The 26,113-nt window shown below is 45.0% G+C and overlaps 1 protein-coding gene across 1 annotated transcript; it reads left to right on the top strand.

Annotated features, from left to right (window-relative positions):
• Positions 1-1,642: 1,642 nt before the first annotated feature.
• Positions 1,643-25,463, top strand: LOC144157808 (chitin deacetylase 8-like). The gene is made up of 4 exons (XM_077688555.1): positions 1,643-1,968; positions 4,441-4,626; positions 13,693-13,938; positions 25,077-25,463. The coding sequence occupies exons 1-4, from the start codon at positions 1,772-1,774 to the stop codon at positions 25,438-25,440; spliced, it is 993 nt and encodes a 330-aa protein (XP_077544681.1). The 5' UTR covers positions 1,643-1,771; the 3' UTR covers positions 25,441-25,463.
• The last annotated feature ends 650 nt before the right edge of the window (positions 25,464-26,113 follow it).

The following is a 26,113-nucleotide window of genomic DNA, read 5'->3' on the forward strand; positions in this document are numbered from 1 at the left end:
ATGTGGGTCAGGGGGATGACGGGCCTGTTGATATCTCATGTAGGCTGAAGGCCTCCCTCGTAAAGTTCTGCCAACTTACATGTATTCCACTCTATCCTTATATACACGCATGTAGGACAGAAAATGCGGTCTTCCTTGTCATATCAAGTCATATCAAAGCATATCAAATCATTGAAAATCAATATTTATTTCCAGATACAACTGGGTGGTTTCCTGGGTAAAAGCTGCATAAGCAGCTTGACGGAGCCTACGAAACCACTACAAGGCGGAGCGTCGAGCATAATCACAAAAACACAATTTTACACTTGAACATAGCAAAAGAGCATTCAACAATAAAAAAGGTTTATAAATAAATAAAAGGTTTACACAGTTCCAACAATTCACAATACTTCAAAAAACACACAAAACAGACAAGATGACAATTCGATTTCCTGGAGGTCATTCAAAACATAATTGTCGGAATACGTATGCAAGAAATCTCAAATTGAGTAAACAGAGGTAATGAAAAGTAGTGCTACTTCGAATCGCAAAAATATTGTCGAACTTGTTTGTGGGAGAATTTGGCTGTATATCGATATTTGTTCCAAACTAATGGAAGGTTATTGGGAAACATTTGTATTTTGTAATTTTAACAAAAACAAGATGCTTTTCAGACGTCATGGCATCGCGTGTTTATATTCGAAATCTGGTATTGCAAGCCAACCAAAGAGGTTAGTAAATTTCTAACGCTAGTTGAAGAAAAATAATAAGTAAGTCTGTATCAACGAAATTCAGAAATGTACACTATTTATTTAATATGATGTTTTAAAGGCTCCTTTGTTGTGTGGGTCATCTAATATTTGTTATCAGCCGAACCCGTCTTTTCTGGAGCTGAAAAAGCTTTATTATGTTAGACTTAGTTGTATTGCATTACACTAAGGAACAGTAATTTACTTGTGAGTAAAATAATGCGTAACAAATCTGCATCTTAACCTTTGCCGGAAGTAAGAACCATGACCTGTATAGTGCACCACTGAACAAGCGAACGCTGTTTACAGAGGTAGTCTGTGTGGTTTTCCAAGCTTGGAAGACAAGTGAAATGGATCCTAACAATTTTGTGCATTTTAACAATTTCGACAGGTTGGTCGTCAATGTATATCGTTTCATGCGAATAAACTTTTTATTCTTAACGCAAAAACCTATAGCTTTGGGTTGAGGGGGGTTCATTTTTATTTTATTTAATTCTGAACAAGCGACTAATTCCTGTAATACAACATTGGATTTTTGTATCAAGGATTGTATATCGTGTATTGATAAGAGCAAAGTACTATCATCAGCAGAGGAATGCTCAGCTTGCGAACCCCAACTAGCCTAGTTCGTACCCTGTGTACTTATGCACGTGCATCACGCTGCACAATGACCATCGCGATCTTCATCAGCATAATTTTCGGTCAGCTAGGATTGTGGCCGATCTTCTTGTGGGAAAAATGCAGGCTATGCCACCACCACAATTTATTCAGAGTATTCCTCACTGTGATGTACTCTTAGAGGACAAGGTTTCACAGACAAACACGCCAGGGACTAATATTGGTACACACGGCCCCCGTAAGTGTTAAGCGCTACCTAAATGTCTGTACTTGCACAAGCTTTATTAGTTTGCAGTACAATTGGGCATCATGCTACACCAGGGACTCGGAAATGCAACGAACAAGTCTGCAAGCGCCCTCGGTGCGTGTGCGCAAGTGATGCACCCCCGTCCGGTCTGCGAGTGGAACAGGTGCCCCAGTTCGTGATGCTGACTTTCGACGGTGCAGTAAATGTAGGCAACATGGCCTTCTACCAGAAACTTCTGGACAAATCTAGAAGAAAAAACAAGCAGAAAGGATGCGGTATCGCGGCGACTTTCTTCGTATCCGGGGAGTACCTCGACTATGAAGCCGTCAACCAGCTACACTCACGGGGCAGTGAGATCGCCGTGAAATCTATTAGGTAAGCGCCTATGTGAGCGATATAAATTCCATAGATGATTTTGCTACCGTGGAAGTGGAATTAAGACGACAAACAAAGGATGGGTCATGTTGGTTTAACAAACTACGTGATACAAGGCCTTAGCAAGATCAAAAGCCTTGAGAAAGTAATAGGTTTTGTGAAGGTTCGCCGACAAATACTGTTGAAAGATTACGCAAACATGAGAAATGAATGAACGGGAATAACCATTGTGGCATGGCATGATGGTTGCATCCAATTACTATTTTTATTGCGACACAACATTATTGTCTGCGGACCAGTTAGACGTGTCGCATTGCCCAAACAGTTCAGACATTTTTGATGTAGATTTTTTTTACATTTAAATCTGTTTTTTAGGACGAAAGCCTGAAACTTTTATTTCGCTCAGGCGCATTGTTAACTTCACAAAAGAGGTGGTCAATAAACATTTTAAGCTGCGTGATCCGGAACCGTAATCCCCAATTAACCGCTATGGAACGGACACAGCTGAGGGGGTGGAGGAACGGATCAGGGCTACTCTCCAGGGGGCCGCTCAAGTAGTGACGTGCACGGCCGCAAACTTCAGCAGACGTTCAACAGCAAAGTACGAGGAGGCGCGCCTGAAAGCGTTTGCATTCAAATTTTATGTATCCCCCGCACTCTTGCAGCCTAATAGGTTGGCTGACATACATGTATATGAGCGTGAATGTTTACAGCCCCACAATGGGCCGGCGGTACTTGTGTTGAGAATAATTGTAATTTTTTCTACAGAAAACTTATTCAACGGTCTGAAAGTCAAGCTTTTAATTTTACTTCAAAGCACTATAGCCCCGTACTTTCTCTCGTTAAGAGTTTTGTATATTTCGAACGTTATAGGGTATTGTGCGCATGCTGACCTCAGGTTGCTTCTGGCAATCTAATTACCATAATATTTCTTTGAAGCAGACCGTGTGATTTCGAGAGGTCTTTATTTTGAATGTGTACTCAAATCCTTTTGAAATCCAGGCAACTCGGTGAAACTCTGGAAAATGAATGAGGCTGCGCCAAAGTGTTGCCCCCGAATTCTCAACAGGAATGGCGCGTCGCCTAAGCCTGGACAAGTTTTCAAACTATGTCTTAAGGACTACAGCATAAGGACCAAATAGTAGCGCACCGTTCTTGTATTGTACCAGAGCCCGAAGAGTGAAGCCAAAGAGAAGGCGCATGGTGGTTGCGCACGTGCCAGTTTCGTGGTCTTGGAGCTTTCGTCTCCAGATGTTCGCGCTTCTCCTGCACAAGCCAGGATGAATGATTTTTTGCCTTCGGTTGGTGTCGAGCTGAGAGTTGTAACAATCGTTGTGCCCGTTTACGGATTGGTACGATGGCGTGACTCCAAACGCGGCTAGAGACCTCGGATTTATGGAAAATACCTTAAAGGAGCCATGAAGACAAAATACAAGTTGGGTTTATTAAAAAGACGGCTTAGTCCCGATAACAATGATACCAATATCATCGCAACCTTCGAACAAATAACGGAGATATTGAAGAAAACGTGTGAAGCAGTCGCGACCCCCTAGCCAATTCCCCGCAACTTTTCTATGACGTCAGGGAACCTTGTTTGTGCGGTTGGCGGCCGCCTAACTGACCTGTCGCGACGACACATGACTGGACGTCTGTAATGGGGCCTCTAGTTCCATTTGAATGCATCACTTGAATGCTAACGTGCAGTTAACGCACTGAAAATTATGTTTTATTGTTGGCCCGTATGACGTCATTCTTGCTCATTACACGTCACTGTGGCGCAAAATTTTAAAGTTTTTAAATCCTTCTTGCTTTTTTTTCCTAGTTTATTTATTTATTCAAAATACCTTACAGGCCCGGGGGCATTGGGTAAGGGGGGCAAAAACAGCAGATAGACAAAAAATAACAAGAGAAATTATACAAAAACTAGATATATAATACAGCAACACGTCAGTGAAACAAGAAAAAAAGAACATGATAACAGCTAGCAAGAGTGGCACGACAATAAAAACAAGCAATAATAACATCTAGTGTGGTAGCCGCAACCGCAAAAAAAATAGAAAGAAAAAGGAAAACATCATGGTGCTAACAGAAAGGATTGCCAGCGTTCCTGTTTGGTGGTTTCACATGTAAAAATGCTTGTGCAGCTGATGACGGAATGTTTCTGGGTTAGTCAGCGATACGATATTATCAGGCAGATTGTTCCACAACCGGATAGCACGTGGGAGAGCAGATGAATTGAAAGAGTTTGTGGTGCCGTAGATTCTGGGCTTAGTTAATCCTAGATCTTAGTTAATTAGTAAGTTCTTAGTTAATCCTAGTTCTTTCAAATTAAACGAAGTTGTATTTTCTCTTCATGGCTCCTTTAACAACTGTTTGCGTTCCCATTTCCAGAACCGGAACGGTTCGCGCAGAAATTATTTTTACTGACGTAAGGCTTCCACGGTGATCCGAATGTCTATTTATGTATCGCAGCCACCGGATGGACTCTTCTTACTGGCAGACTATCAACACCACCCAGTGGGAGCGGGAGGTCTTGGACCAGCGGGCCATGCTTACAGCCTTCGGCAATGTGCCATTCTCCGACATCGCCGGTTTCAGGGGACCCTTTCTCATCACTGGCGGAGACCAGGGATTCAGTATGCTGCACAAGCACTTCAGGTCAGTGCATAAGGCGTAGACTTTCTTCAAGAAACGGTAATATCTATGAGGTTTAAAGAATCTCAGCCCAATTCATGCCATGACTCCTGGGTTCTTGATGGCGCGCAGAGCGGCTGTTGAACAGTGAGTGCCGAGGTACCACATAAAACCCGCCTACATTACTCTTACCCACAGCAGTGTAACTTAACTTTTTGTATAAAAACATAGCAAACGGCATCACACAAAGTCTGCACACAGCATCACGCATCACGTGTCCTTTACCCGCATTTGTTCAGTCATTCACACCTCGAACTGCGATAGAATCGATTAATCTCCTATTACACATTTTCATCGAAACAAATGAGCCAAAATATACAGATACTCTTTAAAGAAACATGCAGACCTGACACCTTTTCACTGCCTCATTTGTAAATTTATGTTTCAGTTTTCGTGTTGTTGTTTATCTTTCTTTCCGCTCGCTACTAAACATGGGTGTGATGCGGTATTAGTTTCGACATGGCACTCCCAGAACATTTTCTTTCCTTCTGACAGGGTTTCGTTTTTTACGCGATGCACTGTCATTTATTTGGCCGTCTTCCTTTTTTGTGTTTTGTTTTATTTAAAGTTTGATTTATCGTCTCACCCTTGTGATATGATGTACACATTATGTAATACCCTCCGCCGGAGGGTCTTTGTGTTACGGTGGAAACAAATAGCTTAACCAAAGAAAGCTTACGCTTTGTTGCGTCGGCGCCCGCTGAATTTCTATAAAGAGGACAGAAATAAGATTGCTGACTGCGCAATTGTCGGTAAAGCGTGTTACAAAAAAAAACAACTAGCCTTCGGTCAATTTTTTTACCCTAACAAACTGTTGCTAGAGCCTTGATATCAGCTTGATATGAGCTTGATATCATACCCTTTCACACGACCATTTTTTTGTTTTACTCATTGCAATGTAGCGTTTCAAGCACTGACTTTCCATGACTTTGCATTGTCGGTCTGTGGACAGGGAGGAGGATTGTTCCAGGAATCCTTGTCAAACTATTTCCATTCGTTTTACTTTGTCCGAGAAACACAGCCCGGCAACCAAGTCGGCAGTGAACGAGAATTGCGGATTGTAATTGGTATTGGGAAATTAAGAAACGAAGCGTGAGAACCAAAGCATCAACTGATTCAACGGCAATGTAGTCCACGACAGAAACATTATAGAGGATGCAAGACAATGCTAGCATTGCCGAGACCACTGTGATGGAGTAGAGGGCCACGGTGATGTAAGTTTCGAGAACAATCTACGAGAAGTAATATTATTACGAAGATGGACGAGTGAAGTTGGACATTCGCCTCTGTGGGTATGCGCAAGCGAGATACCGCAGGAGGGAAGCGGCACTAGCTTACGTAGCAGAGTGGATTCTTCGTTTGTCTTCGTGTCATCTTTTTCTGTGTCCCCGTATCGAGTGCGCAAAAGTTACCGTTAAAAGTGGATTCGAAGGAGCATGGTTTTGATTGATGCCGGCAAGATGAGCTAGCCGTGGTCTGCTGAGGCCGTCGTTGAGGGCACCCGAAAGGCCAACCAGGTCTCACCGCCACCCATATCTACGTGCTGCTTGTAGGCCGCGCATTGTATCGCCAGCATCGACTCGGCGACAGAATGTTTCCGGTATCGAGCTACCAAACGCCGCCGACGACCAGGACTGTGTCAGCATCGACTGCATCAAGTGCGCCACAGCCCGTGAGCTGCTTTGTTCATTACCGGTTTCTTTTTTAACTGAACTTAAACCTGTTAGTTTTTCCGCTTTCGCCAAACCTCGTGTGTTCAGGATGAATTTGTTTGTGGCATTTGCGTTTCCCCTGTAACACCATTTTTGTTACCTCGCCCCGTCTCGGTAAATGCTCGCCTCTGTCTTCTCCGCTCGTCTCCAGCGGCTCTCTCGTCTCTGCAACGTGAGTCTCAAGGACTAGCCACCAATACCATCAAACTGGTGTCCGCAACAGGACCTCTTTTATACCACCTAGAAAAAGGAAAATACTAGAACTCGGTATAAACGGAGCACATCGTAGATATGGAGCTTGACAAGAAGGAAAATACTGGAACTCGGGATCAGCAGAGCACATCGTAGATATGTAGCTTGACAAGATAGTTACATCGGAACTCAGCTAGGACTAAAGGATGCCGAACTGCGGAAATTTGTAAGATCTGAACAGAATCGTTTGAGAGAGAAAAGTATGGCCGGGTGCGAGGCAACCAAAGCGCAGGAAGAACGCAAACAGGCCAGTCTGCAACGCGAACATGCGAACCTTCTCTTGAGACTGCGACTTCAGGGAGAAGCCAGGAGTAATCAGCAAGAGGGAGGACCCGCTTTAACATCACAAGTGGCTTGAGAACTTTTGACGCAGATAACCCTGCACATGTTCATCCTTCCAATTGATGATTACAGAGAAAATATGGATGCCTACCTACAGCAATTTGAAAGGGTTGCGCTTGCGCAGGTATGGCCTCATGACAAATGGGCAGTTGGTCTGAGCATGTGCTTGACTGGCGAAGCGCTAACTGTAATCGGTAGCATAAGTCCTGAGGACTCCCTCGATTCTCACAAAGTGAAGATAGCGCCTCCTTTTCCGGTTCAGATTCAGAACCCATGGATAGAACAAGTTTTTCAATACTAAGGCCGAAGATGGAGAAACAGGAACGCAGTTCATTTTCCTCCTTGTTCGTTACTTTTATCCGTTGATTAAAACAGTAGAGGTACGAAGACGTTTGAAGGAGTCCGCGATAAAATTATCGCAGAACAGTTTTTGAAAAGCTGGCACTCTAAGCTTGTCGTATGTCTCAAGGAACACGATGTTAACACTTTCGCTACCGCGGCTATTCAAAATCGATCAATTTGATTGATACTTTGGGAGCGCCTTTTTATAGTGTTCTAGGTGTTGTTGGTGGAACAAGTAAAGCTGTTCGGAGTTAGATCAGAAAATGGCCTTTCAAAATCAGTTTTTTTTTCACGTTTGCAACAGAAAAGTGATTTTGTACACGCTTTTTAATCACCTGGGTGTGTAAAAGAGGCGTAGTCATCGCGCGTCACTGCTACCAACGAAGAATGCGTGCCACTCGTAATTACTCTGCACCAGCGTTTGTGTTTTTGTTATCAGGGCGTGAATGGTTAACAAGCAAACGATTTTCAATCGTCAGATTCGCGTCTGACAGTAGTAATCCAAGAAATCGGCTTAAAATGTCAAGCAGTCCTGGTTGCAAAGCTACTTTATGATTTTAGGCAGTTTTATTGCCTTTGCGCACGTTGTTCTAAGTTCTGTGGTAGTTTTACTTGTACCAGGACCATTCGCGAACTGTTTACAACAGTTTTAGTCTCGTTTCTGCATCTCAAAATTCATATTTAGTGCTACTACGCAGTTACCCAACTTCAAGGCTTCCTGCCATGGCGCCTGGAGCGTCCGCTTCTGATCCTCGAACAAAGCACCCCGCTCCTGATTTCCCCCAACCCTAACCCGATTTCTGCGATAGGAACTTCAGATGCAAGTCAAAAGGTCACACCCAGTCTCCAGATATCTGTTCCGCCGAGGACAGCGCTTCAAACGGGCCTTACACTGCCAGCTGTTCGCCTTCCAGTTTCGCTCCATGCGAGGGTAGCGAGGGTATATTCGGGTGTCTAATGTTGCTGCTTAGTTGAACTGTCTATTCGGACGGAGTCTCCGAGAATTTTTTGTACTGTCTCATTTAAAAAATGTTAGGTGGCGCTGCAATAGAGGAGGCTCCTTGTGCTGATATTTTTCATAGGGCAACTACTACTCGGCCAAAGATCGCCGTGCACGATGGCAGGTGTATGCTGAAATTATCTGGAAGCTCGGTTGTGTAAACCTGAATCGAGGTAGGGTAGGCGGCAAAAGAGAACCAGTGACGAGTGAGGAATCTGGACCTTCCATAAAAGCGTCCACATCCTTTACAGGCGCATGTCGGAACGACAAGTGCTTTGCTTTAAATGTCGCAAGCCCGGCCATTACGCTGAAAACTGCCGATCGAAGGGACCCGCAGAGAGAGAGAAACAGAAACACTTTATTTGAGCACTAGTTGGGCTAAGGACTAGTGGTGACCAGCGCTTGGAGGGTGCAGGTGACCTGAGCTGCTCTTTCAGCAAGTCCTTGCTGGACTTCAGGGTCCGAGCTGCGTAACGCCGCCTCCCAGTGATCTTCAGAAGATTTGAGAGGGAATGAGTTGTGGGGGCATTGCCAAATGGTATGAGATACTGTTTCGGTGGCTCCGCAGACGGGGCATGGGGAGAAGGAAATATTGAGAGATAAATTTCAGGTAGTCTGGCGCGACAAGGGAGGGCATTGGTTTGTATAAGGCGCCAGTATGGTTCCTCTGCGATAGAAAGCGACCAGTGGGGTCTAGGGTAGCGCCGGCAAGAGAGGCGGTAGTGGCAGGTCATTTCCTGGAAAGTTATCAGGTTGTCACGGGCGGATTGGGCTCCATGAGAAGGGGTGCGATTTGGCCCAGCTCGGACGGTTAGCTCTCGAGCTGCAAGATTAGCCGCTTCATTACCTTCCAGCCCCGCATGGGCTGGAGTCCAAATCAGCTCCGCGTAGGAGGTGGGAGGATTTTGGGGAAGAATTTTGAGAGCCTGCGGGGAAATGTTACCACTGGCAAAATTTCGAATGGCCTTTTTTGAAACAGAAATAACAATTGTTGATGTAGGCCGGTGAGTGAGCGCAAGTGCAATGGCCGCCTCTTCCACAGTGGCAGGGGAGCGCGTTACGATAGTTAATGTTTGGTAAGGGGGTGCTTTAAGGTCGAAGAGTGCGGTGACTACATAAGCATTGTGGTGGCGATAATTAGCGGCGTCCACATATGCGGTGGTCGGGACCATGGTGTATTTACGGGCGAGCACGCATGCACGATGTTCCCGGCGTTTAACTTTGTGCTCCGGGTGCATATTACGGGGAATTGGCCGAAGGAGTAGGAGATGGTGTAAGTCGGGAGGAATGCATACTATCTCGTCAGTAAAGGTCGGTGCATGAAGCCTGAGCGAATCTAACATACATCTGCCTGCAGGGGTGGTAGAAAGGCGGGAAAGTTGAATCACAGAGTGGGCTTCCATGAGCTCTTCAGCTGTGTCATAAATGCCTAGGCGTTCCAGTTTGGCAGTGGAACTGCTTTGATAAAGTCAGCGCGTGCACCCTTGATGGGAACCGTGCACGGCGAATCCAGTTTTCTCATCATAGGTCACTTTCTGCAAAGACCAGGCGAGCGGAAAGCTTGAAATTACCAAGAAACAAACGGAAACTGTTTTCGTGGGTAGAGACTTGCCAGTCGTAGATGGGGAATGCACCGGAAAACCAATATCAGTGTTGCTGCAAGACTATATCAGCAACACTGTTATTGTAAAGAACGACTGCAAGCAACGACTGTGATTTTCTCGCAGAAGACAACTAACTGACTTTTAATCAACTAATACTCACTGAAGTTGTGAATTGAAAACAAAACTATCGCTTATTTATTGTATAATTTCTGACAGATTGTTCTTTTTCTAAAAAAATTTGTTTGTTGTTGCTTGTACACAGTTAATTTTTTACGCGTTATTTCGAGCTAACATTACATATATCATATTTGTGTTCGCGCATGCGTTGTCCTTTTTATGTTCTATTTTTCCCAGTGTATATATTTTGTTCATATGTTTGTTTCTGCTGCACTGACTACCCCCTATGTAATACCCTCCTGCGTGAGGGCCTTTAGGGGTACTTTGAATAAATAAATAAATAAGATGTGCGCACGACCTACCACAAGGGAAAAGTCTTCACCAACGGTATTCCAGAATCTCTTGTGTTATGAGAGGTAATGTAGCAGGTGTCAGAGATGTGAGTGATCCTGAGCCTACCTGGTAGCATTATTAAACTTAACGTAAACACACCTCTGAAACCCCAGAAGAAACTTACCCATGCCTAATCAACGCCAGGACTTCTGAAGGCGCCAAGGTGATTTCCGTAACGAAGAGCGAGAAGCCCCTGACAGGTCATTGCCATCACTGAAATTGAGAGAGTAACTAAAGCCACAGAAAAAGAAGATCCCGCGCTGAAGAAGTGATTCCAGAAAGCGGCTATTGACTTTACATCAAGGAGCAGAAACCGTTACAAGTTTTTAAAAGGCAAGGGCGTGCCTACCGAAATTATCAACTACCTTCCGGCAGACAGTGCGCAGCAGCTTATGGTCCGGCAATCCCTGACAACCAGTGCTTTCCTCTCCGCATTTGCATATGGCAGCTGTGAATCAATGCTTTCGGAAAAGAACCGCCAGGATTGTGTGAAAATTTTATTGGCCGAACATCTATTCCGCCGTGAACAAATAGGTCAAATCATGTCACATTTGTGAAGCACCCGCTATAGTGGCCTCCGGAGCAAGAACAGGCCTGCAGCATATTTGAACAGGTGTCGCCGTCGGTTTACGTTTTCCAAACGCCAGACGGATGAATGAACTTCACACTTCGCATGGAATAATCTCACCTGGTCTCGCAAGAGTACTCATTCTTTCCCAGTGCATTCGGGGAAGTAGAAATTTTGCTATGGAATTACTTAGCAGAGTGTAGCTTTACTCGTAACAAGCGTCTATAGTTTTTCATGGTGATTATTTGGGATTACCACTGAACTTTTGATGATTAGATGTATGCGATGCCTTAATGTGTGTCATTTTTCATCTCACTGTGTGATATTTTTTTGAAAGAGTGTCGGTCATCCTCAACAACTTTCTTAAGGGGGGAGCATTGCGATGAGGTAGAGGACTGCGGCGATGCGTCCAAGGTTCATCAAGTATGATGACGAAGATTAATATGAAGAAAGATGAGCGAAGTTGGACAGCCGCCTCTGTGGGTATGCGCCAGCAAGATGCCGCCAGAAGCAAACCGGCAGAATAGCCCAAGTCATACCAGTGATGGGAGGAGAAGAAAAAGATGGGATCGTGACTGGCTTACGTAGCACAGTGCATCAGAAGGAGTATAGTTCTGAGGGCTGCGCGCAAGATAAGGTATTCGTGGTCTGCGGACGCCGTTGTTGAGTACGCACGGAAACGGAACCAGGTCGCAGCGCCAGCCGTATCTACGTGCTTCTAGGCGGCCGCGCCATGAATCGCCGGTATCGACTCGGCGACTTGTGTTCCCGGCACCGAGCTACCAAACGCCGCCCATAACCGAGACGGTATTCGCATCGACTGCATCAAGGGTGCCACAGCACGAGAGAAGTTTCGGGGTTTACCGGTTTCTTTTTTAATTGAACTTAGGCGTGCTAGTTTTAAATGAAGAGCATTTCTTTAACTCACATGTAGCGTCCGCCGTGCGTCCGCAACAGCTCAGCGCGCAGGCGCGCCCTCTCCCCCACTCCTCCTCTCCCGCATCACGCTACCCTCCTCGCTCTCAACAACAGGTCCGCACCCCTCCCCCTACACTATATAAAAAAATAATACTTACCGGCGCCTGGTTTCGATCCCACGACCCAGCGGGCGGAACGCAAGGTACATGGTGCTCTACCCACTGCGCCACAAAGCCGACACAGAATGAAAGGCTACGAATGTTGCTTATATCCTTGACTCATTCAAACTACGTCAAGAAGCTTCTGATACAACGCATTCACTACCACCAACTCCCCAAACACTAAACGTTAACGCAATACACCCACCCCCTATGCGACGCATTTACTCGAGTCCCCCTCGCGGGGAGATGGGCCCTTTAGGGGCTTTCGCCAAACTTTGTCGGTTTTAGGATGAGTTTTTTATCGCAATCTTGTTTACCCTGAACCCCTATTCTCATCTCCTCGTCCTGTCTTGATAAATGGCCGCCTCCGTCTTATCCGCTCGGCCCAACCGCCTGTCCAGTTCCGGCAATGCGCGTCTTGGGGAATTGTCCCCAATACCATCACAATTATACCGCCATATTATACCGCAAAAAAAAGATGTCCCTCTTTTCTCGCTGAAAAATTGGTGCACCTCAGCGACCAAAAAAAATAGGTTTGAAATGGAACGAGTGGGTATAGAATGAATCACAGTGGAAAGTAACTATCGCCAAAAAATTCCCCGCATTTCCCCGAGGGGAAGAATGTGAAAGTGCGAATGCACGAGTTGAATTTGCGCGGTTCGGTAATGTTCGCGAAAGAGAGATCACACACACACACACAACTACAAAGAAAGAAAGATGCATTTATTCACAGACACCTATTTGTGTTGTCGTTGTACTTGATTGCTAGAGAGGATCTCAGCTTTGAAATTTCGTGTCAGTACTCCTTTAAGCGGGTGCATTAGCCCTTCTCACGCCCGATTCCTGGCCAATCCTCCTTGATTGTTCCACGCGCTGCAAACTCCTACGGTCACCGACAAATGAGTGATTTTGAAGGCGAGGTAGGACACTCAGGTTTTCATTTAGTTGTCTGAATAGAGCTACTCCTCAGAGGTTCATCCACACCATTGCACCGTACCAACTACCACATCAGCATTCAGTGAAGGGCATTTCAGTTGTTCAGTTCACAACAAAACTATTTTATCTTTGCGGACCTCAAAGAGCCCGGTTTCAAACAATATTGTTGGGTTGAAAATAAAAAACAAAAATTCCCCCGCATTTCCCCGAGGGGGAGAATGTGAAAGTGCGAATGCACGGTTGTCGGCCCGCTTGTGGCGCTTGCGCTCGGCCCCCGCAGCCCACCGCCTAGCCGCCTTCTCTTCCATCTCTTCCATCGGGTTTGTAGTATCACGTGTACACCACGCAGTTATCAAGCCGCTATAACGCCGCTGAGTCGCCAACGCACGCCGCTGACGACGTAGTTTGAATGCGTTAAAGATATAAGGCGGTCACTAACACTGATATCACCGTCGCATCCGTGGCTTGGTCGGTAGAGCGTCGCGCTGCGGCCGCAAAGTCCTCGGATCGAAACCTGGCGCCGGATGCTGTTTCTTTTATAATATAGAGGAGCACTGCGGACGCCGACGCCGCCGCCGCCGCCGCCGCCGGCGGTGGATGGTTTGGGGTCGCTTATACAGTGCATTCGCACTTGAAACGTACAGAACAACCCCTTGTTCATAGCAATGTTTGAATTTGCGTGCAGGTACGACAGCACTCTTGTCCACCAACGTGTCCGAGGAGAGCGCCCATTCTACCCGTACACCATGGACTTTGGCTTCCGACGAAGCTGCAACGTGTGGCCGTGTCCCGAAGGCTCCTACCCTGGACTCTGGGTGCTGCCTATTAACGTGCTGTTCCCGAAGCACACAGAGGGAATCCTGCCTTGCGCTATGGCTGACGCCTGCCTGCCGCAGCCGGTGACCGCTAATGACACCTTCGACTACCTTAGGTACTTAATAAAACGTGTTGTTGGGCTAGTTGGTTCATGTTTTCAAGTGGAAATTTGAGCGCAAAAAATTTGACAAAGACACAGAAAGACCAGACGGGACTAGCGCTCACTTACAACTGTGTTTATTTTGCAGAAAGCATTGAAGTATAAGAGTCGACGGAGCCCATTATCACGCATTTAAAAGATCTAAAAACGCTTGCTCTTTGCCACGCAAACATACCGAAGTGTCGCTAACACACTTGTCACCCATTCTTCTGATGTGATAAGCCTCCATTAATTCTCGCGCTGTCTTATCACGGCTTCTGCCTACAATCTTAAACTCCTGAAACAGTGGGGTGCATTTTTTGTTACTACACTCACTACAGTGGGTTGGCAAGTGTGCCTCCTTTGCGTTTGTTAGCGAAAGATAATGTTCCCTTGCACGGTCATTTACGCATCTTCCCGTCTGACCGATGTACTCTTTGCCGCATGTCAGAGGAATGCGGTAGACCACTCCAACTGCGCAGTCCACGTACTGATTAGCATGCCGCTTTTGGCAAGCTTTTTTCTTGTCGCCTCGGGCGCAAGTTCGTGGACATATCTGCGCAAGCTTTTTGGGAGCAGAAAACACAACGGGTACGTTGTGCCGGGTGGCGACTTTTTTCAAGTTATGAACCACCTTGTGGATATAAGGCACCACGGCCGCCATTTTTTCTTTCGTGGCTGGCTCAGTTCTGCGGTCAGTTCTGCCGTTAAGCTTCTGGAGGAGGGTTTCAACAACTGCGACTAGTACCGTGCAAGGGAAACCGGCTTTTTCAAGCCGAGTAACCTGTACTCTGAAGCTTTTGTCTGCGGAATGGATGCAAGATTTCAGGAGGGATGACTGTAAGCATGACGCCGCTATTGTCTTCTTGATGGTCTTTGAATGAGCTGAATCATAAGGTAGAAACTATTTTCGGGCTCTAGGCTGGTAAGACCAGCAGACATGGTTGTGCGAGAAGGTGATGTTAATATGTAAAAACTGTAAGTGATCTTGGTCAGGAAGTTCGTGGGTAAAGGATAGGCCTTTGCCCACTCGTCGGAACGTTGACAAAACGCTGTCTATTGAAGAGTCCTTCGTGGGCAAATCTTGTTTTTTCAAAAATATATGAAAATCGTCTATATACCTAAAAACCTTTAAAACAGCATCGGCATGCTAATCAGTACGTGGACTGCGCAGTTGGAGTGGTCTACCGCATTCCTCTGACATGCGGCAAAGAGTACATCGGTCAGACGGGAAGATGCGGAAATGACCGTGCAAGGGAACATTATCTTTCGCTAACAAACGCAAAGGGGGCACACTTCCCCACCCACTGCAGTGAGTGTAGTAACAAAAAATGCACCCCATTGTTTCAGGAGATTAAGATTGTAGGCAGAAGCCGTGATAAGACAGCGCGAGAATTAATGGAGGCTTATCACATCAGAAGAATGGTTGACAAGTGTGTTAGCGACACTTCGGTATGTTTGCGTGGCAAAGAGCAAGCGTTTTTAGATCTTTTAAAAACGTGATAATGGGCTCCGTCGACTCTTATACTTCGATGCTTTCTGCAAAATAAACACAGTTGTAAGTGAGCGCTAGTCCCGTCTGGTCTTTCTGTGTCTTTGTCAATTTTTCTGTGCTCCAATTTCCACTTGAAAATACCTTAGGTACGCCTTAGCCACCTGTAGGGAAATTATAGGTTATATTCTTCGTCTTCCGCGATTTTCAACATTCATATGAATATTGTGTTCCTTTGAAAGATTTTGTTCGTTTGAAAATAGCCGTTTTTCTAGTTTTATTTGGAGATAGAAATGTTAAGTTGCTATGTTTTGTGCTCCTTGCAACGAGATGGAAAGAGGGAGAGAGCAAGACGCAAAATTTCTTTGGTATGGAATCCACTTTATTCCTGGCAACTGAATACCAACCCACCGGTCGCGGGCATCACCTAAAATGAAATTTCAGCGTATGCATATAGGTAAAGGATGGACATTAGGGTATACTTCGAGGGTATACCAGACCGACATTCATTTTCATGGGTATTTCATCGAATACTCCATATCTGCTCAGCCGTACTTTGACTACGTTTGATCTGTATGTTACACGATTTTGCGTCCACTGGTATACGTGTACAGCCTAGGCTTATTTTATACTGGATTAAGAGATAGTTAAAACGACCCTGCAACACTTGCCATCGACTACTAGTACTGTATTTTGAGATAAAGTCTATTGTCCCAGAAATCTTTTCCCGCAATAATTATGAAAATCCGTTCACAATTAACGAAACTACGCGCGATGAGAAATCCCGCATAATCGTTCCCTCTCAACCCGAACGCGGACAAGGCGACGAAAGCTGCGCGCTCTCTCCCGGAGAGGGGGGCGGCTCGCGGCGTTTTCTTCGGCGGTCTTCGATATATCACATGCCGGGTAGTTTTCTCCTTTTCTCGAGCAACGCGGAGGGGCCTACTTCCGGTCTGGTGCCACAAAAAAGCAGGCATGGGTGCCTGCTCGCAAGTGCGCGCTCGGGCTGGTAGGGCGTTTTTGAAGCAATAAACGTTTGTAATCGAGTAATCCCGTTGAAAGGGAAGTATTGAGCTCATCACTCAAACTCCGCGCGCACTCAAAATACAAAATAAACGGCAAAACTGTGCCTACAGGTTCAGGCATAGAAGAGGTTCGTACACAGCGATGACGACGACGGAAATGGGAGAATCTAGCCGCGAAGTTGACCAGTGACAGCCGATCGGGCAGCCATGGCCTATGTGACGTCCCTTAGGCCATGCATAATGAGGACAACTGAAGAGAGAGCGGTTTGTTTTTCCGCGTCTTTCACATCGATTTGCGCGCTCACCGCTTCACGTGCACGTGTAATATTTGGCTCAGGTACTCCTGGCAGTGTAATCTAAACGTCGCGCAGGTTTACTTGCACTGCTCAAAGAGTGTTGCAGGACAGCAGCAAGAAAGCCACCTCGGACAGCAGCAAGAAAGCCAGCAAGTATTTCAAAGTCTGCCCCAAGGGGACTATGGTATTAAATTACGACAGAACACCCAATTGAATTCCAAATATTCTAGCTGAGTACTTTCTGCCTTCATACTAACATCGCCGGAGAAAGAGGGAGAGAAGAGAAAAGAATGATCTTTATCGGCACTGGTGAGGTTATCCAGGCAAATGCGTCAAGCTTGCCCCACGAGATGAATAAGAAGAAAGGAAATCGATGAGGTTAATATGATGTGTGTGATGACGATGGATGGGGTCACTTTGAAGCCCTATTGGAAAATTGTAATGGCGTCCTGTATTTCGCAGGAAATTCAGTAAAGGTTTTGTCGATCGCGATTGTCGTTTAGAGGTATACCAGGGCCTAACACGTCACTAAGTGTTGGTATTCTAGAAAACGACTGGCCCAGGCACAGTAGTAGGGTCTCCCAAGATGCTGTATACCGCACGCAACCACATATAATGTAGTTTAGGTCCTCGCGATTGATAGGAAACGCTTGTGTAAGGGACATTCAGCCGCACGTGGTAAAAAAACAGCGTCGTCATTCTTGGTAAGTGTGTGAGCAATATATATATATATATATATATATATATATATATATATATATACTAATATATATATATATATATATATATGTGTATGTATATATATATATATATATATATATATATATATATCTGTATATTTCTGCGGCGCAGCAGCCTCCGTGATCGCAGAATAATCCAGGTAACTTTTGACGAAAGACAGGAAGCATTTTGTCTAGATAACGGCCAATGTAAAACTGTCCCGCGTAAATCATGCGCGATCGATGTTGCAGTGATCTCCGTAACGGTCCCGGTAGTACCACAACAAGCAGGAATCCATTGAAGCTGCATGTATGTTTTGACCCACTTAATGTGTCTTTTGAGCTTGTAGGCGCAAGGTATTAAGTTAGAAAATGAGCTCGTGGTCTGCGTAAGAAGTTAAGCTCTGAAATACCACCGGAGAATCCGTGAAGAGTACCTACTGACGTGCTGCTGCTTTGATGAGTGGTTCTCAAATGGGGTACACGAGAGCATTTATTTATTTTATGAGTTTATTTATTTTTGTACTCCTCAGGGCCAGACGCATTATAGGGGGGGAGTGGGTTACAAAGCAAAAAAAATAATACAGTGGAATCAGTATAACAAAAAAACATTAGATTGCTCCTGAATATATATTATTAGCTAATTTCTCACGAAAATTGAGGTCTTCAATAATATAAACAATGTCACGGGAAAACGGGTTCTATTTGCCGGATGTATGGGGAAGAAATGAATGACAGAAGGTTTTTGTGTTGCATGATTCAAGACCAACTTTGTGAGAGCGATCAATGCGATTGGAATGTATTGAGGTGGTGGAATTATTTTCCAGAGCTCCGCGTAGTGACACAATTTATGCAACAGGGTTAGACGAAAAAACCTTCGACGAGACAACTTAGGTCGGCCAAGTGTTTTTATTATTGCTGTTATGCTTGCACGTCGGATATAATTAGAGAGAATGAAGCAAATTGCATTGTTCTGTACTAGTTCGAGTGCAGTTGTTAGTATTTCGTGAGTGCTATCCCATATCCGCACGGCGTACTCTAATTTGGACTTACTGGTGTTGTAAAAAGCACCAGTTTAAGTTCAGAGGGGGCGTTAAAAACTTTCGCCTGATATACCCCAGCATACGGTTACCACTGTCCACAACGTATTCGATGGTGAGGGCCCAGGACACGTTAGATATGATGTGAATGCCAATGTACTTATAGGAGACAAGAAATTCTAAAGTGGAATTATTAAAAAAAATCAAGTGACGGAGTGGTGTTTGTACGGGATACATGCATGACTTTGCTTTCGTTAGTGTTGAGCTCCATTCGGCAATCATGAGGCCATTTAGCGATACTAGTAAGATCAGACTGATGAATTGCGCAATCGTTGTCGACGTTAATTCATCTGTAGACGACACAATCGTCAGCAAAAAGGTGGATTTAATAAGTTACCAGGATGGAGAGATCAATTATGTAAATTAAAACGAACAGCGGACCAAGGACTCACCCCTGAGGTACACCGAAGTGTATGTCTCATTTCGGGGAGTTGTAGCAATTTGCTGTAACGAATTGTGAACGATTAGTAAGAAAACATTCTATCCATTTTGAAGATTATCATAGAAATTTAGTTGGCTTAGTTTATAAAGGAGAATTGTATAAGGGACCTTGTCAAATGCCTTGGTAAAGTCCAAAAACATACAATCTGTTTAGATGAACGATCAGGAATACGGTGAAGACCTTGCTTAAATGTAACCATTTGAGTTTAATAAGGTTATGATTTCGGGAAACCGTGTTGTGCCGAAGTGAAAAATGAGTTAGATTGAAGGAAATTAACCAGATTAGAAAACATAACATTTTCGAGCATTTTACAACATGTGCTGGGGAGTGAATTTGGGCGGTGATTGGCGGGATCGTATTTATTTACAGTTTATTACAGAGGAATCACCTTCCCGATATTCCACGCAGCGGGTAACGTAAATGTATCCAGTGATTGTTGGAAAATTTTTGTTAGTAGTATAGAACATTAGGCAGTTGTATTTTTCAGAAACTTTGCAGTAATTATATCCAAAGCAGGGTAACAATGATTCTGTAAACCGTCAAATAATTTGGAAATGCGAAGAGTATCGACAATCATTTGAGAGAGGACAATTTATCCGAAATGTTCGACGGCCGGCAGCTTAACGACATTAGTGGTAGAAAAGCTTTCTACAAAGGTGTCGTTTAAGATAGACGCGCAAACGTGAAAAAGCACAGGATTGTTACAGGAGCACAAGAGGGCAATGACATCATGAGCGGGTGAATTATAACGCGCCAAAATTTCTTAATGTTACTTCTTAACATACATGGCAGTAGTTTAGATAAGAACGATTTTTTAGCATTTTTATGGCACGGACGTAGACTTCTGAAGCGACGCGATAAGTATACCAGCGATTTCACGTGGGGGAATTTTTGGCTAATATGTAAAAGGACTTCGTACGGCTAGACCGGCGCTTGATATGCCAGTTTTACCATGGTGCGTGGGAATAACATGTAACTATATGATTCGGAATGTATTTATCCATTAGCTGGTGAATTTTATTGGAGAATAAATCCGAATTACATTGAACAGATTGGTTATCAAAGTGCAGCAAGAATGTCTCGGTAAAGGCTGACAGTTCGTTGTTAATGGCTTTGAAATTAGCGTTCTTGTAGTCACGAATATATTTTTCTCTTTTGCATTTTCTGGAAGTCAACAGCAAATGATCACTCAGTCTAGGGGAATAAGTGACATATGAAGCAAAACTACGACGGTTCGTTAAGATAAGGTTGAAAGTACTTGCAGTGTTATTGTTCTAGTCGGCTGTGTTATCAATTGGCTTAGAAAAAAATACAGAGCAGAAATATAAAAAATACTTGCTTCAGTCGAAAATGGCGATAAGTAGGGCGGTTGTGTGCTCCTACAAATATTGGGAAAGTTGAAGTCACCCAGTAGGAAAAGGCACCAGGAAAGGATATGTGTGGACATTAAGTTGATTGCGTTATGTAGATCGTTCACAAACGTTCTTGAGGAAGGAGGTCGATAGCAAATACCAGACTATATTTTGATGGTGAGGCATCATGGAGGTCCAAATTATTTCTAAATGACTGTTACATGTACACACTTGGATGGAATATATTTTGATGCAGACACAGGTTCGATTCCGAAACTGGGAGGTTTTCTCCACAGCAGTCCAAAAGGGCCTGGGATCAGTGTTCTCCTACGACGACTTCGTAAGCACGATGGCTAGGGCGCGAAACGAGCACGAAGGCTTTCATATAACCCAAGTCATACAACGTCGCCGACGTAGAGTTTGAAAGGCTTGGTGCCATACGCTGGCGAGCAGAAAGAAGAGTGCGGAAAACTTTGGCACTTGAGGACATTCGAGCATCCAGGCGCGTGCAAAAGCGCATTCAGCGGCCCATGTGCAAATTGACTAAGCTTGAGTTAAGCAGAAGTCTTTCGGCTCAAAGTTGGGCGCCCTGAATCCGCTTACTGGAATATTGAGCCTGACCGGAAGTCTTCGCACACCACAGACGTGTCTCCACCAATTTATTTAGATTTCATTGCGTAACAAGCTCACAATCTCACACGTATGGAATCTCACACGTTGCGGAGATGTTCTGTACAAGAATTGCGGCTGCATTAACATCGCCTCCGCTACTTTCGCTACCGGGTAGTGGACGCCCATCCGATAAAAATCCCCTTCTTTATGACCCACTCACAATGTCGCAACTCGTCATGGCTTTATCATCGGTTTACAAGTCTTATTCCCTGGCTCAGAAGCCATAACCTACACTGCACGCGCTGATCTACGGTATGCGGGCAAGAGATTTCTCCTGGCTATTTTCAACCACTACTAGATGACTGGTCGTCTTCAGCCCACATGGAAGTTTTCTCGCAATGTGCCAATATAAATACCAGGCAAACATTTCACAGACATTCAGTCGTACCTACCTATTGCACTTTTGGGCTGTGTAGGCAAGCTCATATAAAAAATGGGGCTGCTTCAATTAGATTAGGACTTCACCAACAGAAATATGCACCCGCTACAGATGTCCGGGTTCTGAAAAGGCAGGAGCAGCATTCACAATGTTGTCGTCCTTGTAAATTGTGTCAAGCGCGGAAAAGCACAGCGTAACTCCATCATAGCGGTGTTTTTGGACGTCAAGACTGCGTATGACTCTGCCACGCATGACGCTATCTGCTTTCAAATGAATTTGTTAGGTATTGGAGGCCGTCGAATTATCTCAGCAACAGAACCACCTATATGACCAGGCCTGACGGCGACACACAGAAGCACAGCGTAACTCGTGGCGTTCCGCAAGGTGGTGTATTGTGTCCAGAACTTTTTAATATCTCCCTCATCGGAATCGAAAAGTTTTTGCCATGACCTTTTGCGATTTCCGTATACGCAGATGATATTTACATATGGTGCTCTGGGCGCAATCGGCGTGTGCTCCATGCGAGGCTTCAGCGGGGAATAGATTCGATCTCATCGTTCCTTGCGGAGCGCGGACTAGAAATATCCGCGACAAAATCAGCGGCACTCGCTTTCACGAAGCGAGACATTACACGGTACGAGCTCACTGGAATGGGAATCCCAATACCGTACGTTGCAAATCGCAAATTTCTAGGCGTCACATTTAAACGATTATTGACATGGACACCAAACATCCCAAGTTTGAAGGAAAAGTTCTCATCATTTTTGAATACCTTCTGAATGAGTTCTAGCAACTGTGGCGGCTGCACAGTATACTCGATTCTTCGCCTCTACGATTCTTTCTGGGAACCTCTACTACGCTACAGCCTTCCTGCCTTGTTTCCCCTTCCAGCAGAAAAAATAAAGGCTTTGGAAAGCATGCAGGCGCGAATACTGCGTGTGTGTATTGCGTCCCAAAAACCACATTCACTGTGGGGACTATAATTTATTGTCGACGTTTGATGCCGATAGCGTTGCGTAAACAGGAACTGCTTCGTGCGTGTTTACGTTTTGTGACGATACAACTAAGCCACCCATTGGCAGAGACCCGTACTCCATATTTTGAAGACCTCTTGCCGCAACAATACAAGGCCCCACATGTGCATTTGTACCTGCTATGGTTGCTCCCACCCATAAGTATTCACACAACTGTTCCAGGAATGAGGCGAAGAGCAGACTTTCCTGCTCCAGCTCTTAAGATTTCTTACTCTGCAACTGCTACACAGCAAATATGCCTGCCGTACCCACATATATACTGATGGCTCAGTCACCGAAGGTTCCTCCACGATTGTGGTTTATATTCCGGCGTTGCGAACCACGATCATGAAAAACTCATCCAGAAGACACCATCTACCGCGACTGAGCTCGACGCCATGCGTACGGCTCTTCAATACATCACCACCGAGCCGGCCAGTCAATGGGCAATTTTTACACACTCCCGCGCAGCCCTCCAATGCCTTCAGTCTTTTCGTAATCAACAGCTACACTGAGACATTCGGTTTTTACACTACCACGCCGTCAGTGCTCACCAGCTCGTCGAACTCCAGTGGATTCCGGCACATTGCGGTGTATCGGGAATTCCACAAGAGACGCTACAGCTTCCCGGGCTCACAATCACGAGGTTCCTATTGCGGCTGTGCCGTTCTCTAGGAAAGATGTGGCCGCATTGCCGTCCCGTGTTGCGCGCCAGGTATAGCTTTCTATATGGGCTTCTCCATTACGTCGCTATGCACTGCTCTGCTCCCTCGACCCAGAATGTACTTTCAAGTTGCCGTCCGGTCTCAACAAGCACGACGCCGCTGTAGTACACCGCATAAGTCTGAACGTCGCCTACACACGCCTTTTCTGTTTTAAGCTTCAGCAGACCATCTCACCCTTGTGCGAAGACTGCAAATGTCCAGAAGACATCCACCATGCCATTTGTGTGTGTCAACGGTATGGTACACCCAGACTCTCCTTGACAGTGACTTTGGGCAAACTACCCACATAACGTCTTACGTTGCATGATGAGCTTGGACCTTTTTCATGTGCTAAAATGGCCTGAGGTGTTAGAAAAGTCTTTCCAAGCTTACTCCGTAGTTCAGGTCTAGTCAACACTTTTTGACACTGCTGAACATCGATGATACGTATGATATAGGACCGCGTTCATTATGTTTCAACTCTTAATCTCCGTGAAATATCAAAGTGAACATTTCTCGTGTGTGTGTTCAGCATGACTGCTATTGTAACGCTGAATGTTCCGCGTTCCCGTGATGCTACTCAGCGGTCTCTGAACTCTTTTCAACTTGAAGCGAACCTTTCCTCGAATATACTTCAACATTTGTTTTTATACCGAACTACTGAACTTGGTTGCGATTCCAGTTCTCACGATACTTTTTTCTTTTTCCTATTTTTCCATCTTTTTTCTTTTCTTCTTGCTTTTCTTTTCCTTTTCTTGTTTTTTTTCTCACACGATTCATTTTTCACGTGACATACCATGTCAGGCTCTTTGCTCGACAAACCTCGTCAGTATCCTTAAACCATTCTCTCTATTTTGATACAGCTAAACGAAAGTCCCCGCCTCGACGTTCAGTACGGTCGCAATGATAGATGGGAAAGTGATGGGCATTGCATAAAATTTCCGTGTCATGCACATCAGAGGAAAGCCATGTTTCTGTTAGTGCAATAATTTCGGCGAAACACGGGCCCATCGCCGATGGCAATGACTCATGTTCGTTAAGTACGATTCTTACATTGGTAAAAGGATTGTAAATTTTAGGTGAAGAAAACGATGAACAAAGATTACCACTTCCCTCATTTTCCTACGATAAGGCATGGGAGGGTCCATTGATAGTACGGTTGGAGCGGACGTCTCGAGTTTCACTTTCCAGCGAGGTGTGAATGCTAGCGTTGTAGATGTAACATTTCTTTTCTTAAGTAATCTTTTGTAGTTGAGTTGGAAAGAACGGGATCCAGGCTGACTTTTAGCGAATTCGATCATTTTTTTTCTGGAAATAGGAGTGGTAACAGAGAAATCTTCATTTACAGCGTTGTCCTTAAGCTTGGGTATTTTTGTTTATGTTTGAAATTGAAAACTTAGCAATGACAGGTCGAGACTTGTCGTAAACGATGCGCACGTTCTATTGCGTCGGGTTGAAAAGAATCCATGACGGAACATAACAGAGATGTTAGTCTTGCTTCTATCAGTTCCAAAGTTTCTTTAGCGTATGGAATGCCATGAAATAATAACTTGTTACGACGGGATCTATCTTCAAGATCGTCGACACGCGGTGTTAGATTGTTGGTGGGGTTGGGTAGGCCTGCAAGGGATTGTTTCATTTGCGATAGCTGCTCTTCAAACAAGGGAAAATCCTCACATTTTTATTCCAGCTCCTTGTGCTGGATGGCGGTCATTTTTGATTTCACAATTTTTTTGTCCATTTTTGATAGCTTTTATGTAAGCGGTGACTTCCGATTGAAATTTCGTACTTTCCAGCGTACGTCCGTGCACTTCTTTCAGTAATTTAAACAGTAGCTTAGTTTGCTCAGCGGGAACATCGGGTAGGCATTCCCCATCTACATTCACCATTTAAATTCCATACCACAATACTTACGTGCAGGTCAAACTTCGAGGAATTCTACACCACCAACCGGGCCCCCTTCCCTGTCTTTCTCCACGAGGCGTATCTGAAACACCCCGAGCGCAAGGCCGGCTACCTGCGGTTCGTCGACTGGCTGCTGCAGAAGGATGACGTGTATTTGGTGACCGCCTCCGAGGTCCTGCGTTTTATGGAGGAGCCGGAGCCGCTGAGCGCTTACGCTAAGCACCCATGCACAGGACAGAACGTCCGTAGACCGAGCACCTGTGCCAGGCCGACGACGTGCTCGTACAAGAATACTCCACCAGGAGGCGAGCGCTACATGAGGACATGCTCTCGGTGTCCAAAAAATTACCCTTGGGTGAACAACCCCTTAGGAAACTGAAATAAACGATATTTTGAGACGTCTTTTTAGTATTTTGTCTGACATTTAAAAAAGTAATAGTGCAGTATTCACGCGCGCTTTTAAGTGTCAAATGTGCACTGCGAAGATATGACACGACATTATAAAGGTCTAGTGAATGCACAGACGTAATGCAAGCTATTGACATATTTTGTATATTTGTATCTATTTTACATCTCTTCCATTTAAGTGACATCTATTGTATATTTACATCTCTTGAGGCAACACTAGTGACATTTTTGGTATAAGCCGTAAAGCAACCATCGCAAGGTTGACTGCAGATGCGTGCAAGCGGGTCCGAGTTGGCGTTGTGGCCAAGCCATTTATGAAGTTTTCAGTTACAAGCCCCTTCAGAAGACGACCTGCTGGGGATACTGAAAGCAGCGGCCCAACTGGCACAAGGACTCCAATGGTAGTGAAGGCGACTGATTATCATGCGCAATTTATCGATTCACTGTCTGTATTTAATGGTCTTTTGAATGTTCGCCAAATAATACATGGTTACTTGCACCCGTTTCGTCGTGATGCGGGAGCTAAAAATGTGGCAGGGGGGTGCGGGGGTAATTTAGGTTTTCAGTATCTAAGCATCCTCCCTTACTTTGGCCATCGTGATCGTGGAATCCTTAGAATCGCGTAAATACGGTATTTTGCTTCT

Source organism: Haemaphysalis longicornis, unplaced genomic scaffold, assembly GCF_048455015.1.
Source record: "Haemaphysalis longicornis isolate Haplotype H1 unplaced genomic scaffold, Haemaphysalis longicornis Haplotype H1 scaffold_10, whole genome shotgun sequence".
Classification (NCBI taxonomy): Eukaryota; Metazoa; Arthropoda; class Arachnida; order Ixodida; family Ixodidae; genus Haemaphysalis; species Haemaphysalis longicornis.

What these genes read in the sequence shown, in the direction of transcription:
- LOC144157808 (XM_077688555.1), top strand. Translation starts at nt 1,772, where the DNA reads ATGCTGACTTTCGACGGTGCAGTAAATGTAGGCAACATGGCCTTCTAC. An exon ending in ATCGCCGTGAAATCTATTAG is followed by an intron (nt 1,969 to 4,440) that starts GTAAGCGCCTAT and finishes TATGTATCGCAG; the next exon opens with CCACCGGATGGACTCTTCTT. An exon ending in GACACCTTCGACTACCTTAG is followed by an intron (nt 13,939 to 25,076) that starts GTACTTAATAAA and finishes ACTTACGTGCAG; the next exon opens with GTCAAACTTCGAGGAATTCT.